This window comes from Camelus ferus, chromosome 9, assembly GCF_009834535.1.
Source record: "Camelus ferus isolate YT-003-E chromosome 9, BCGSAC_Cfer_1.0, whole genome shotgun sequence".
In the NCBI taxonomy this organism is placed as follows: Eukaryota; Metazoa; Chordata; class Mammalia; order Artiodactyla; family Camelidae; genus Camelus; species Camelus ferus.
Window position 1 is genome coordinate 45,632,369 of NC_045704.1, and position 15,713 is coordinate 45,648,081.

At 43.3% G+C, this 15,713-nt stretch overlaps 1 protein-coding gene across 3 annotated transcripts; it reads right to left on the minus strand.

Annotated features, from left to right (window-relative positions):
• Positions 1 to 3,817: 3,817 nt before the first annotated feature.
• On the minus strand, positions 3,818 to 14,570 carry NQO1 (NAD(P)H quinone dehydrogenase 1). Of its 3 annotated transcripts, XM_006180569.3 has the most exons (6): positions 14,427 to 14,570; positions 9,085 to 9,249; positions 8,844 to 8,974; positions 6,528 to 6,641; positions 5,640 to 5,741; positions 3,818 to 4,727 (listed from the first exon to the last, which is right to left on the minus strand). In XM_006180569.3, exons 1-6 carry the CDS (start codon positions 14,431 to 14,433, stop codon positions 4,422 to 4,424), a joined length of 825 nt encoding a protein of 274 aa, XP_006180631.1. In that variant the 5' UTR covers positions 14,434 to 14,570; the 3' UTR covers positions 3,818 to 4,421. The 3 variants fall into 3 exon arrangements, with proteins under 3 accessions (XP_006180631.1, XP_032342537.1, XP_032342538.1); XM_032486646.1 differs by lacking the exon at positions 6,528 to 6,641 and having other exon boundaries at positions 3,823 to 4,727; XM_032486647.1 differs by lacking the exons at positions 5,640 to 5,741; positions 6,528 to 6,641 and having other exon boundaries at positions 3,823 to 4,727.
• Between the last annotated feature and the right edge of the window lie 1,143 nt (positions 14,571 to 15,713).

The following is a 15,713-nucleotide window of genomic DNA, read 5'->3' on the forward strand; positions in this document are numbered from 1 at the left end:
TCAAATTTTGTGAATCAATTCATATCTATGAATGTCAGTTTTGAGCAACAGGAGTATGTGACAAATTATAAAAACGTTAAGGAAAGGTATGAAACACAGAAGTATTCTTAAGTAGTTACACTGAGCCTACTATTTTGCCAGGCAGTGTACAAAGTGACTTAGTATTACAGAATTTTTGTTTGTTTTAACTTAGTGTTTCATGTTTAGTAAAACAGTACATAAACATGGTGGCAAATCATGTAGCATGGATGTGCTTTTGATGAAAACCAAGTCTTCCCAGCCCTCAGTCCCACATCCAGAGGCAGTCTATTTTTCTGTTATGTCCACACACATATGCAGACACATAATAGTGTTTATCAGAATGTGGTATGTGAAATGTATCACTAGTGGTACTGAAAATGATTCCAGGTGATACACAGGTAAACGTTATTTGTAAACACATATGTAAGTATTTGTACATTTGAATAAAATATAAGGTGTCTGCCTACTAAACTATGGGGAAATGTGCATCAGACATATTAAATCAATACTGATACAGGCGATACATCAACGTCATGTATACAATATATAAATAACTAAAACTTCAGAACCGCTGCTTTAAACAGAATGCTTATACCTTCATATCAAATGTAGACAGTGTCTGTTGATTCTATGAAAGTGACTGAATTTTTAACACATCCAAATGTATATACTAAATGAGTTGTCCCTTTAGGAGTGTGTATATGTTTCAACAATGCTGCCATTGTTCTAAATATGTTTAAAACAGCATATGTGGGCAAAAGACTGGTCTGAAGGTGGGACTACAAGTGGCTGCCAGAAAAGCTGACGCACTCCTGGGTTGCATAATTCAAGTTTCAGTGTCTAGAACCAGGGAGATGTTTGTCCTGCTTTACTGGGGCTGGTAAGAGTACTGCTCTGTCATCCTATGAGGACCAATTTTCAGCAGCCATATAAATCAGGCCTGTAAGAGAGTTGAACGTCATTTATCCCTGCTCAGGACACACGGGGACTCTAGAAGTATAAAAGCAGCTACGGTTTCTTAAAAACACTTGATGGTCTTTCTCTCAGGAAGATGGCTGATTGCTGCTCTCGTGTTCTGTTTCATGTTGTCATTGTCCCTGCTTCGACTGAGGCAATATAGTATTTACAAGTGTAGTCCCTTGAGTTTGCCTGCCTGGGTGGAGTTCTGGCTCCTTTACCTGCTATTTAACCTCTCCATTCCTCAATTTCCTAATCTATGAGGTGGAAAGGAAAACAGAATGATCCTCTGAGGGTTGTTACAAGAATTAAGTAAATTAAACAATATAAAATTGCTTAGTTCCTGGCATCCAGGAGCTGAGTGCCTAGTAAGTGTGATCTTGTATTAGTAACACTAGTCCTGATACTACTTTGCTCTTCTCTTTTTTGCACTAGATCCATATCCTTTTGCATTTTTCAAATTCACGTACCTTTAATTGTCCTCTTTCTCTAACATCAAAACCTTTTCTCTCTGAGTCATCCCCAGTGGCATATAAATGTTCTGTAATGTCCCTTACCTCTTAAAAAATCAAACAAGTAATATTCTTTGGCTATACATCCCCCTGTACACACTATTTCCACTTCCTCTCCTTCCAGTCTGTCTTGAATCCATTCCAGTCAGGTTTCATCACCCCGCTCTACTGAAAAAGCTCTGTCAAAATCACCAGTGGCCTCCCAAGGGTCAGTTCTCATGCCTGTTTCACTCGGCTTATCAGCAGCATCTGACACTCTTTGAAACACTTTCTTGGCTGTCAGGACACAACACTCATCTCTCTTGCTTCACTGGCCACTCCTTTTTCATTCTCATCTTCTTGACCTCCTAACATTGGAGAGCGCTACAAGTCAATCATCAGATCTCTATCATAACTTGGTTTTTAGGTGATCTCATTCAGTCAACATTGCTTTATATACTATCTGTATGTTGAAGATTCCCAAGTGTATATCTCCGGCCATAACTTCTCCTTTAACTCCAGGTTCCTATTACCCAATTGTCTACTTCACAGTCCTAATAGAAATCTCAAACATAACATGTCTGAAGTCACATTTTGATTCTCCCCTTCCCACCTCCCATATCTACCCCTAGTACTCTTTCCAGATTCTTCCTCATCTTAGCAAATGAAATCTCCATTCTTCCAATTGCTTAAGGCAAAATACCTGTGAGTTTTTTATTTGACCTTGATTCAGTCCATCATCAAATCCCGTGACTCTGACCTTTGAAATATATCCAGAATCCAACGACTTCTCAACGTATCTGTTGCTGTCAGTCTGATCCAAAGCTTTTTTTGCCTAGATTGTCATTACAGATTCACAACAGTTCTCCCTGCTTCTGTTATTGCCCCTTATAGTTGATTCCAGACATACCAGCCAGGATTAAATGTAAGTCATATTATGTTATATCTCTGCTCAAAACCCTCCAGTGACTTCCTATCTTTACATTTCTGCAATGTTTAAGAGGCCCTTTGTGGTCTGATGGCAGCTGTGTGTCTAACCTATCCCTCTCTTGCTTTCTCTGTTTTAGTCATACTAACTTGCTTTCTCTCCCTCCAACACACTGATCATGCTCTTGCCGCAGGGGTTTGGGCTCGTATCACTCCTGCCTGGCTTCCTTCTCTCAGATATCTACTTGTCTCACTCTCACTTTATCAGGTCTTTGCTCAAATGTAACCTTGTTAGAGGTCTTTCTTGATCACGCGATATAAAACTTGTATCCCATCTCTAACTCTCTTACCCTGCTCCTTCTTCCTAGCATTTATCACCACCTAACTGACATATCTGTTCTGTTGTTCTTCACTAGAATTCAGACTCCATGAAGGCAGGTATCTTGTTTTGTTCATTGCTGTATTCCCAGTGCCTAGAAGAATGCCTGGCCCATTGATTGGATAAATCAGAATAAATCTGGCAAACCAGAATAAATACTGCCCCTTGGCATTTATTTATCACATTCCATGTTCTTGATTTCTACACCACTCTCTTTCCTGGATCTCTTTAATGTCCTTTAAATTTCCTGAGAGGATCTTAATAGGTTCCATTACCATTCAGAATGAAACAGCCCTGTCGGTCAAGCGTTCAAGCCAAGTCACCTTAGAGGCTTCTGGCCATAATTTATTACTGAATCCTCTGATTCCATCTTCCCCAGTAGATTCCACTTTTGCCTAAATGCCTCTGTCACTAGCTTCACTGAAACCAGTGAGTGTGGTTCTGTTTTGTAGAAATGGATTTTATTTACTAAATTTGGAACTGTTAGAAATTTACACAAAACTGCAATGAACAGAAAATAAAGTATTTTCAAACTGAAGCACCCAGCCATCTACCTTGTGGATGCTGTAGATGAACACCCAGTGCCTGCAGGCATCTAGCACATGCAGTTCTCCAGCCGCCGTTTCCTCCGCAGGTAAGAGGCTGTTCCCAGTTTCAGGCAACTTGTTTTGCACCATTTCTCATGTTTTTTTGTCAGTGCACCACAAGAGGGCGGTCTTTCATCACATTCTGCTTAAATTATACTGACACCAAGGAGAGATGTACTTTAGTAATTTAAATGGGACGTTAGAGTGTTATATCAATATTGTTCACTGAAGTTAATGAAACTCTGGTCTTACAATTTTATCTCAAAAGTCATGGGACCAAAACACATTCTTAAAAGGAAAGTCATCAGTTTAGCAATGATACAGGAAAAAACTTCCAGACAGTCGTATGGATCAGAAATAAAGTACTGAGAGTACACTTTCCTTTTATGAATTCATTCATTGTAAAGGATGTGGTATATAGAAAGTGTTGGTTTGCTTGTGCAGACATTAAATTAGAAGATTGAGTTAAAAGATTTTTATTAGCTTTTCATTTCAAGGTATCTATGTGGATTGTATACTAACAACAAAAGTTGAAGGAAGGCTGACACTCATATTAGGAATAATAGTCACTGTGTAGTAATTAAAGCCAATATATATCACAAGTAAGCGTAGAGTAGTAACTATTAAACAAGCCCCTTAGATCAGATTCCGTCATCTCTTTCTCTGAGCAATTCCCTTTTGCCATGAACCACACAGAGGTAATTAAAAGAAAAATAGATAATTGAGAAGTTGGGTGCTCTCTAGCCAGATTTACTCCTAAAAATATATCCTTAAAGAGAGGGATTAAATTGTGCTGAGGACCTTAAAGAACACTGTCTGGCATCTTTCTATACCTTTCCTGTCTTCATTATCCTCAGAGGCCTCTTGAGCCAAATCAGATTTTGCCATGATAGCAATCGTAAGAACCAGTTATATTTATGAATACAGTCTGTTCTCTCTCCTGTTGGCATGGGAAAAGGAAAAACACCAATCATCTTAAAGAAGCAAGCAAGTCAAAGAAGCTTGAAAAAGAAACCTAGATTTGCCTACATTTTAGAAGGAAAGCAGGTCTTGTGAATCTTATTTTCTAGCTTTGATCTGGTTGTCCGCTGGGATGGGCTTGCCCAAGTGATGGCCCACAGAAAGGCCAAAATTCTTATTTTTTTGCTCATCCTGCACCTCCTTTTTCATTAAGAATCCTGCCTGGAAGTTTAGGTCAAAGAGGCTACTTGGAGCAAAATACAGCGGCGTCTCATCCCAAATATTCTCCAGGCGTTTCTTCCATCCTTCCAGGATCTGAATTCGGGCATCCTCGGGAGTGTGGCCAATGCCATACGTCAGCTGAGGTTCCAAGACTTGGAAGCCACAGAAATGCAGAGTGCCACTCTGGGGATTCACAAAGCACAGAGGTGAGTCACGGAACAGACCGCATGCACCTTGTACTGTACACAACGAAATAAAATGAAAGTTAACCTGAGCTTCCCAGGAAGACACCCCACAGTGGAGGCCAGAGGCACTCTGGAGAATTAATTCACCTAGTCTCTCACCTTGTGTTCTCTGTACGTACGTAGCTGTTACCTATTTTAGCTTAGTCAGATGTGCTCTTCTTTAAATGAATAAAACCTTGAAACTGTGCCAGCCTGGGATTCTCTGCCAAAAGTGCTGGAAGTTCTGTTACCTAAGGGAGAGTCTCAGCTTCTTGGCAGCTGACTCTTGCCAGAGCACAGAGGTGTGCACTTCTCTGCTTCCACGTAACTAGACAAGTCTTAATAAGTGATTCTTACCACTTATTCTCCAATGTTAATAGTAATTCCCCAGTATTTTAGGAGGCCACCTCAGTTGCTCTTTTCTCCAACCCCCTTCCTGAGAAGAGATTATCTTGAGAGTCCAAGTGACTGCCAAAAAGCCTACTTCAGACTTCAGTTTTGTAAGCTGGACTAAATCATGTCTTCAATTTTCTTAGGCTCTGTTAGTCCCTGTGACTGTGGCAGCACCTTAGAGAAGGACAGGAAGATTGGAGAGAGATGTCAGTCTTCTGGAGAGAATCGAGGCACGTGGCTATGCAAACCTAGGGTTATCTGTACGAGTCCTTGGTTAGGGGAGAGTGGTGTTTGGACTTGTGCACACACTGGTTGTTCTGTAAGCACAGGGTAAGTCCTAAGAGGAAGCCCCCTGCAGTTCTGAAGCATCACTGTGCTGTTTTTCACACCTCAGGTCTGTTTTCAGCTGCCTTCTGGAGGATTTGGACCCCATGGAAAGCTCAGTTAATCCCCCTGAAGGGTCACCAAAACAAGGTACCTGAATGGGCCAGAGAATAATGTTCATGTCCCCGTGGATACCCTGCAGAGAGTACATGGAGCTGCTGCCACCAGTGGTGATGGAAAGCACTGCCTTCTTATTCTGTAAAAGAAAAGTCATTACCTTCCACAGCTCCTTGGTGACAGTAAGTTAATGAAACAGCTCCAGGGAAAGGAACACGCAAGTCCCCCCACCTGCTGTTTATGTTACTTTATACCTTGGCTCCTCTGAGCCGCTCTGTGTGACTGCAGAAGTACCAGCCTGGAAGATGGTACGCAGAGGGGTGGAGGGGCAGGCCCGGGACTGCACACTCCCGGATGCGGCCAGTCAGGTGAGGGTTGTCATGGCAATGCAGAGTCAGTGCTGACTGCTGATGCCTACGTGGAGTTACTCGCTTGTTGTTTTTATCTGTCACCCCACGGTGCCAGGCATGTATCCAGGCATGGAATCCAGAAGTTCTCAAAAATGTTTCTTGTATAGTTTGGGGTCTCAGAAATGAGGCTAGACTTTCTTTTTTTATTATTATGGTGGACAATTTCAAACATACATAAAGAAGAGAGAATAGTATAATGATGCATTATAACAGTACAAAACAGTGTAATGATGCATCCACCGTCCAGCTCTCAGTATCTTGCCATTCTACTTTTATTTAATCATTTAATCTGTGTTTCTTTTAATCTAATCCCCTCATCCCTGTTTTTCCTGGAATATTTTCAAGAAAGTCCAAGATATCTGTGAAAATATCTATAAAACTTTGGGGAGAGACATGCATGCCTCCCACAGGGGCTTGGAGCCTAATCTTGGTGTCTCATCTGTGCTCAGAACTCCGCCTCAGGACAGACCCTACCCAGAATCCCGGTGTCGGGAAAAGCAGAACCATCCACCTACCCGGAAAGGTCCCTTGTCATACATGGCAGTATACGTGTAAGCAAATTCCCCTATGAGCACGCGTTCAAACCAGCCTTTCAGGATGGCAGGGACCCCAAACCACTGCAGTGGGAACTGTGGGACAGAGGACAGAAAGGTCAGATGAGGAACACCCCTAGCACAGAAGAGGGGTCAGGATGTTCAGCTGCTGCCCGTGATGTCACTGAGGGTTGACCCATTCTTCGGGCCCTACTGTGCCTTCTGGAGGATTTAGCACATGAAAGAAAAGAGAGTTACTGTCCTTGGTCAGTCAACAGGACACTCCTGTTTCCACCTAAAGATACAAACATTGGGTGGGTGTGAAGAAAGCCACATGCAATAAGATGTGTTTCTGTGAAACCACATTTGGCAGCAAAGTCTAAACAGCGAGGATTGCAGGCAAAGTTGGCTTCAGTGTGCGTTGCCTAAATCAGTATTTCCTCAAGAGCCTCTCTAAGTGGGTGTGGAATCAAAAATATGAAACATGTACCTTGTGCTCATGGATGTAAAATCCTATCACTTAGAATAAATAGAACTACTCCCATATGAGAAACAATGATCAGTGTGACTGAGCTTCATCAGGGAATTCCCATGAGAAAGTCCTGTTGGGCCTCTTGTCCTGATAAAAGCCAAGCAAGGACTGTACCAGTACTTCTCCTTGGTTCATGATTTCAAGGCAATGACGACAGGAACACACCCAGAGATTAAAAAAACTAGGACAGAGAAGAAATTTTTAGGACTTGTTAGCTCTCTCTTTGAAGGGTGGTTGACCTACAGGAAAGGGGATAAGAAAGCAGTGTTTTAGGACAGAAAGAACACATGACTGAGAGCAAGACTGGCGTCCTCACCCTGAATCTGCCACTAACGTGAGCGTGACCCTTGCCACGCAAGGCCCACACCTTCTCTAAGTTTCACGTGCCTCATATGTAAGAAGGGGGGCTCGAGTGACCTCTAATAGCTCCTCACATTCTCGTATTTATGACTCTAAATGTGAGGGGCCAGAGCTGCAGCTTTTCGGCTATAAATGTGTAGGTTGTTCAGGCAAGCACATCTGGCTCCACGTGAAGGTTCTGCAGTCAGGGCTGGTTAGCTTGCTGGGTATGAAAAGTTTACTCTTTCAAGTTGTTCTTTGAGAAGTGAGAAAACTAAGCAGGGGCTAGCCCATATGGCACCTCGGTATCGATTAAGGCACTCCTTCCTCAGGAGATTTATTTCCATGTTGAAAGACTATCGTATATAGTGTGCTGGTTTTGCCACTGTCATCTGTCAGGACGCTGTTATAACTATGTTAATCTGCAGTGTGTACATTGCCCTTCAATGTGTTGCTTTTGTGCAGTGCACAACCTGCATAGATGTGTTGATAGTAAAGAAGACTTACACATTGGATAGAAGCCAACTTTAAAGGCCAGCAAGGTCCTTTCCAATTCTAAAAGTCGGTGATTTTAGATGCAGAAATTAAAGCTGCTGCTGCCGCTGCCTTGTCTGCACTACAAGAGCATAGAAAATGTGGACCAAGAGGGGATCCTTTGGGTCACTGGCTAATGGCGTGTGGCTTAGATTCAGAGCAATAGGTAGAATAAGGGACTTCAAAGGTTAGAGTCTTTGCAGCTGATAAAATAATTGCAAAAGCCACAACCAGTATCACCCTTCTTGTGAAGTTTCCGGTGTCACATATGTTCCATGTTCAATATCAAAAAGCTGGTTGGGATTGGTAGCAGCAAAGTCATTGAGGACAGTCTGGCATTTTCAGGAAAGGTAACTTACAAGAGGCACATAATTTTCAGTACTAACTGCTAAATGGCGAGGCAGCTTCCAGGGGAGAAAGTCTGGGTTCGCTGCTGGAACACATTAAGCCAGGCAATGCACACAGCAGCTGGGAAGCCCACTGGCAGAGAAGACAATCCCTCATGCCTTACTCCGCAAACCAATTTCAGGATGCTTACTGAGATGGGGGGGCATTGCAAACGTTGAGTGATCCCACAAGAAATCACTAATTGAAGAAAAGATTAAACACTCTGGAAAGAAAAGCTCTAGGCTTACATGCCACCTCAGCTGTCACATTCACATTTTCAAAGAGTAATTCAGCCAGAGTCACAATACCTGCAAAGCTGTGTAACACTGCGCCTTTGAAGTAATCACACTTCTTTACTGAGAATATGGTAGAGTGTCACCCTTCTTTATAGAGAATATGGTCAAGTGGCTAAGTGACTTTTCTAAGCTCACATAGCTAATTAGGTGACAGGTCTAGGACAATAAGAATGCAAGTGTCCCGACACCCCTTCTGATGTCTTACCACACCTGAAAAATCACCAGGTCTGCCGCTTCCAGCTTCTTTTGTTCAGCCACAATATCCGGGCTCAGACGGCCTTCTTTATAAGCTAGAACAGACTCGGCAGGATACTGAAAGTTCCCGGGGTCCTTCAGTTTACCTGCAGAGAGGAAAAAGAGAGGCCAATGCCAGAGGGGCCAAGGCGGGGCCAGAGAGCCCACAGGCGAGAAGTTCCACAAAGACTTAATTAAAGGGGAGAGCAGCTCCCACCTGTGATGTCCTTTCTGGAGATGACAGGATTGAAGTTCATGGCATACAGATCCGACACAATGACCTCCCATCCTTTCCTCTTCAAAGCCTCTACAGTGGCCTCCTTCATAGCACAGTTGAAGGACGTCCTCTCTGAGTGCGCCAGTACCACCAGTGCTTTCCTGACTATTTAGACACACACAAGGCACATGGAGAAAATCAGTCATCAACCAGCAAAGCTCTGGCTACAGGGGGCCCAGCTGGAATCCAAAATGGAAGATACGACTTTGTTAGACACTGGGTGATGCAATCCATCCACTGCAACCAGAAATATATTTTTCCTTATAAGTACCAACAAATAAAGAAGGCATTTTAGCTTAATGGGAAAAGAGTGGCTAATTTAATAAATGGTGTTGGCATACTTAATCAGCCACCTGCATGAAAATAAAATTATCTCTTTAGAAAACTAATACAAGGTGTTAGAAGTCAGTAGAGTGGTTACCCTCATCAGGGGGAGTGACTGGAAGGCCACAAAAGGGGCGCTGGCCACGTCCTGTTTCTTGTGTTTCTTGATCTGGGTGCCGATTACACAAGTCCGTGTTCAGCTGGTGAAAATTCACTTAGAACGTGTGCACTTTTCAATGTGTCTGTTGTATTCAGTAAGTTTTTGGTTTTAACTATCCCGCTGACACACCACATCGCAGCAATAATTTGCTAGCACACAAAAGATCTAAATTTTTTAAATGAAACTATTAGAATAGTATCGGATGAAACAGAAAATTTGTATTGCTTCAGGACTGAGAATATTTTTAAGGAAAGACTAGAGATTCAGAAACCACGAGGGAAAAACTTGACGGTTAAAGCCACATAAACACCAAAAATTTGTGTTTAAAAAAGGTCGCATAAACAGAATCAAAAGACAATCAGCGAGGAAGAGATATCCACAACTCTTATCACAAAGAGTTAAAATCCCGAAGAATGCCTACAAATAATTAGAAAAAGACAGTGCATTAGAAAAATAAGTCAAGGATATGAACACATGATTCAAAGAGGAGGAAACTGCAAATGACAATAAACAAATGAGAAGGCACCCTGCCTGGCCTGCAAGGAAAAACAAATTAAATGAGATATTATTTACTCATCAGATTGGCAAAGCAATTTAAGACAAACAACAACGAGGGCGATTAAGACTGAAAGAAAACCAGCACGTTGCCAGTGGGACTATGAATTGCCTCAGCCTTTGGGGAAAGTAATCAGGCTGAATCTTTAAACATTTCAGAGGCACATAAATCTTTGATCTAGTTGTTCAACTTTGGGGAATCTGACTGAAAGCATCAGGACACATGAGCAAGGATATGCACTGGACCATTCCCATCATTGGCAAAAATTAGATAAAACCCGATCGTCTATTTAGGCAGCACATTTGACATACTGCAGAATATTATGCAGAATATTAACAAGAATGAGTTAGCTACATGTATACAGTCACCCTGAAAGATACCATAGTGTATCTTCAAATGATAAAACAAAGTGCATGTGAATTCAATTTTACAAAAAAGAAAGAAACTCCGTACATGAAGGTAGATTTGCAGTATGTTGGTATGAGGGGAAAACAGATGTGGAATGATCACATGAAACTGTTAATAGTTCTCTTGGGTAAGAAAGAGACGGCAAGGGGGTAGAGGCAGAGTGGAAAGATGGGGTTTTTCTTTGATCTCTTCTGTATTAATAAAATTGTTAGAACAAGCATGCTTTAATTTTGCAATAACAGCATGTAGAGGGTGCTTACTACGTGCTAGGCAACAAGTGCTTCATATTTATTTTTCAATTATCACAGTAACCCTGTGAGGTAAATAGAATTAATATCCCCATATTATGGATGGGAAACCTGAGGCACAGAAACTTTAAGCAAGTTACCCAAATGGGTGGTGAAGCTGGAATAATTTTAAAATATTTAAGCATGGATAAATCCATGCAACATAGTGTAGAGGGCGGGGAGGAGTTCCAGAGGAAGTTTACCACCACCTTTCTCCTAAGAATTGGTGCCACAATTTCATACCTTACTAACTTAACAGTGGCAACTGTGGGTGGAGCTGGGAGGGAAAGCACCTGCAACTTTTTTGTATTATTTGAAGAAAATTAACTAGAAAGGCACAGGTGAACCTTCAGTCCTCGTCCTGCTTTCAATATTAACCACACCTGGCAGAGGCAGCTCCTATTGGGTTAAATTCAGCCAGGTTTAAGCTTCAGGCTCCCGCTTGCCAAAAAGGAGTATTGCCAAGCTTGGTCCTGGCATTTCAGACTCCATACACTCAAATTCTGTGGAATATAAATTTGATGAGGATTTATATGCTTTGGACAACACCTGGGAAAAGGGAAAGGAATTCCTGAGGCTGAATTCCTGAGGCTGCGTCCACAAATTCCACCCCTGTTGTTATCACTTCGCAGACTGAACACTACTGAGAGAAATGTGAGTATATTAAGCTTTGACATGCATTTTATTTGTGATTTATCTTTGCATTAGTCATATCAGTGTTTACTGAATACTGCTGTGTTAGTTTTTATTCTCTTGGCTTACTTACCCATATATTTTTATTTTTTAACTTCTTACCAATATTAACAAACATTTCCTAAGTACTAAAACATAAAGGTGCATCCTAAAAAATGAGAAAGTTAGGACATCTATCCCCTGCTTTCAAGGAACTCACCATCTACTAGGTACAGTAGATGCATGACTGTTACCTTCAAAAACAAGAAAAAAACAAGATGAGACACAAACAGGAAGATTATATTTGCAAGAAATATAACTAACAAAGTTTTGTTCCTAAAAACAACCCAGTAGCAAAATGGTCAAAGGTTATGAATAGGCAATTAACAACATTTATTTGCAATTAACAGAACAGCCATGTGTATTTGCCAGAGGTAAGGGTAAGTCAAGAGATTTACGACCCAAACGTAATTAATCCTGAGTGTCTTGTTTCCAATTCATTTTTCACAGGCAAATCTGAGGGTTTTTTGGACTTGGAGGATTCAGTTTCCCTCCTGCCATTTAACTAGCTACATGACAAGCTCGACCTTCTAGGAATTTATCCTAAGAAAGGCATAAGACACATACGCAAGTAACACATAGAAGACTCTTCACTTCAGGGCGGGCCCACCACCAAAGGCCTTCAGAAGGATCTGCCATTTGAGCCGAGTCTTGAACAATAAATGGGATTATTATCAATACCTCTAGTTTACCATTCATTTCTGCTGGTCATGCACATCATTCACCCGTCTGATAGAGGCGGTCAGATCTAACCCAGCTGATAACATCTTGTTACTGCTTCTCTCTCCCTGCACGGGTTCCCTTTCAGATCTCAGTCTCCAAGCAAGATGCTCCCAGTTCAGCCTCACTCCTCGGTGTCCTGAAAGCCCCTCATTCCTTCCCCATTATCCTGCCTTCCATTTCCACCTCATGTTCACACCAGCCAACCTTCTTTCTCCCCCTTAAAATGCGAATGTTCTCAGTGACCCATCTCTCAGCCTTGGCATCATAGTTTATTGAACACCTACTGTGAATGAGGCACTGCTCTAGGCATTTGGGGTATATCAGTGTACAAAAGAGACACAAATCTTTGTCTTCATGGAGAGTACATTCCGGTGGCCAGAGCATCCCTTGAGGGCTGACCTCTGTCCCCATCTATTCCTCTGACATTCCACAATTCTCTGCCTTCGAACTCAGGTCAATCGGACACCAAGGATTTTTACTAACCTTTCAGATTAAACTGTACTCTGTCAACCTGCAGTTGTATTGATGGCCAACATAGAATTTAATGACAAAAAAAGATGAAGCTGGCAGAGAAAGAAAGGGGTTGTGGTACATCAGGTTAATGTAACCCGTGTCTAAATACCTTTAGCAGTAATAGATATATTACCCACATGATCATTTTGGCAGGAAGAATAAGCAATCAAGGAAAGCCTATTGGAAATAAAATAGTTTTGTGCATCCTGGTTCTGCCCTCTGGGCTCACTGGATTCCTCAAGGAATGTGCAGGCCACTTGGATGCATCTATTGGTTGTAAACAAATGCTCTGGATGACTCAGTTAACCTCAAGATTTGGTTAGCTGGGGTAGGCTACTACTAGTTATACAAGATCTGAATCCCATTTTCCCTCCTTTTGCCCCCCCCCCCATTTTTTTGGTCTAAGTTTCACATACAGAACATGCTGTAGGATTGAAAACTTGGGAAATAGTGCTTGCCCTCGTATTTCAGGAGTGGGTGCTGGTGCCCTCCAGACAGCTGAAGAATGAATGAAGAATAAAGAATGAAGAATGAAGAGAAACAGCCACTAACTTGCACTCAGGAAGCCTGGTCAGCTACTCTCAGCCCTTCCCAGATGCTTCTGCTCTAGGGCCTCTTCCCTACCACCCCCGAAACTCTCAGTGGGCTTCCAATCCCCAGTTAAGCCCTTTTTTCGGAGACTCTAACTTCTTTGTCAACTATAAAAGCAATCTCCCTCCCTCTCCTTCGGCCCCTCACTTTAAGCAAGATGAAATTGTGTGTATGTGAGTTTTCAGAAGGCAGAATTAGGTTCAGAGGAAAGGAAATTACAAAAAGGTAGAGAATTCTGCCCCAGACGAGGAAATAGATTTCCAGATCTTAGCGCTGTCCAATCTCAGAGCGAGGCTCTCTGGGAAACAGGGCCTCCAGCCCCGGCAGGTGTTGCAGCTGATTCAGGATGGGAGAGGCTGTCCACACATTGGATTAAAGGTGGTGACCTCCAAGTTCCCCTCAGGTTGATGGCAGAGAGGGGAGACTCTTCTCATTCGCCATGCACCCAATACAGATCAGGTTTGCCCACTATAAAGGTCACAGTCAAAAATGTCTCCAGGCCCGGCAGCCCGGAGCTGGGTCTGGCATCTGTCGAACTAAGGGGAGCTGCTTCCCCCAGCTCGGCCTCACCTATTGTCAGATATTTGAAATTTTCTGCCGGAAGTTGGGAATCCACATTTTTAAGTGAAATTGCCCATATTTATTTTAAATTTTAGCAACTTCAAAATGTTTTAAACATAGTTAAGGCCAAACTAGGTGTGCCAGCAGGCCGATTTTGCCTCTGACAGCCGATTTCCGACCCGTTTGGAAAGGAATGTTTTACTTCAAGGTCAATTCTCTCCTGAACGCCCACTGGAGTTTGTGGGGGTTGGGTAGGAACAGGAGCTCCCCGCTCCCGGCGTCTTGTCAGGGCTCATCCTGGAATCCTGATGCTTTCACTTTTCCAGTTTTGAGTCACGAAAGAAAACTCAGGCCAAGCCCTGAGCCCTACAGGTTCCTGCGGGAGAACGAGGGCGGGGGACCTCAGGGCTCCTCAGAGAAGACTCACCAGACATGGCTCCGGCGGCGCGCTGATTGGCTGAGCTCCTGGTTGCCGGGGCGACTCAAACCGGGGAGGGGTGGAGACAAGGTCTCCACTGCTGAACCGGCTGCAACCCGGGAGACGTCACAAGCGCTGTCCTCAGAGCGCCCGCTGCTTTATACCCGGTCTGGCTCGGCCCACAAACGGGAGGGTTTGAGGCGGGCGGAGGGGGAGAGGGGGGCCGCAAGGGCGGAGCTGCCGTTCAGTTCCTGGGGTGCGGAGCAGAGCACTCCGTGGCTGTGATTCTAGGAAGGACTGGGAGTTTGGGGGCAGGATTAGGGACCAATGATGTGGAAGAGGGGAGCCGAAGAGCCGCGAAGTGAGAGGGGCCTCATATGTCTGAGTCGGGGTGGGAGGCATGCCCTTCTGGACCCTGTTCTGAAACCCCCTGGGGACAGAAGGAGAAAGTGTCCGATGGAGTCACAACATTCCGTTGGGCGCGCCCTTTGTGCCTCTCCCAGCCCAGGGAAATCGCCTTTGCACGGAATGGGACAAGGAGAGGTGGTGCAGAGGACTGCAGTCCTTTAGACTCAGGTTCGCAGAGTCACTATGACTCTAGACTTTGGTTTTGGGAGCTGAGACAACCAGGGAGACTTGCTCCCAGGGAAGTGAATTTGTTTCTGCTTTTGCAGGGTTCAGAGTCTGCATTTGGGGGGCCCCAAGAATTCACTTCCCTGGGTGAAAACCCCTCCTCCTCACAATCGAGAACTAATTGGTTTTGCACCCCAAGAGCTAGTCCAAGACTGGTAGGGGAGACAGCACCAGGGGAAGCGTCTAAAGACAAGCCGAGACAGATGAAAATGTAGTGGATTTACCCAAAGTCCTACTTGGGGCAACTGAACAGAACAGAGCAAAAATTTTAAATGTCTACAAAGCACTTATAGTAAAAGTCCTCATCCTACAGAACACAGAGGAGACACTGTCAAAAGACGAAGGAAAAAGAAATAGAACTTTAAAGTGTAACCCTCAGAAAAATTACGAAAATTACTGAGAAAATTCAGAGGGAAGAGATGTGGGAAGCAGACTCTTAGGGTGAAGTACCTGGGGAGTGGAATGTAAAGGGGTGCCAGAGCACTCAGTGATCAAGATAAAGAACTCTTTAGGGCAATGTTTTTAAAAATCACTTTGCAGAAAAAAGTCATGACAGACAAAAAATTAAAATATGGGGATGGGTATAGCTCAGTAGTAGAGCATGTGCTTAGCATGCACGAGGTCCTGGGTTCAAACCCCAGTACCTCTGTACAAATAAATTAA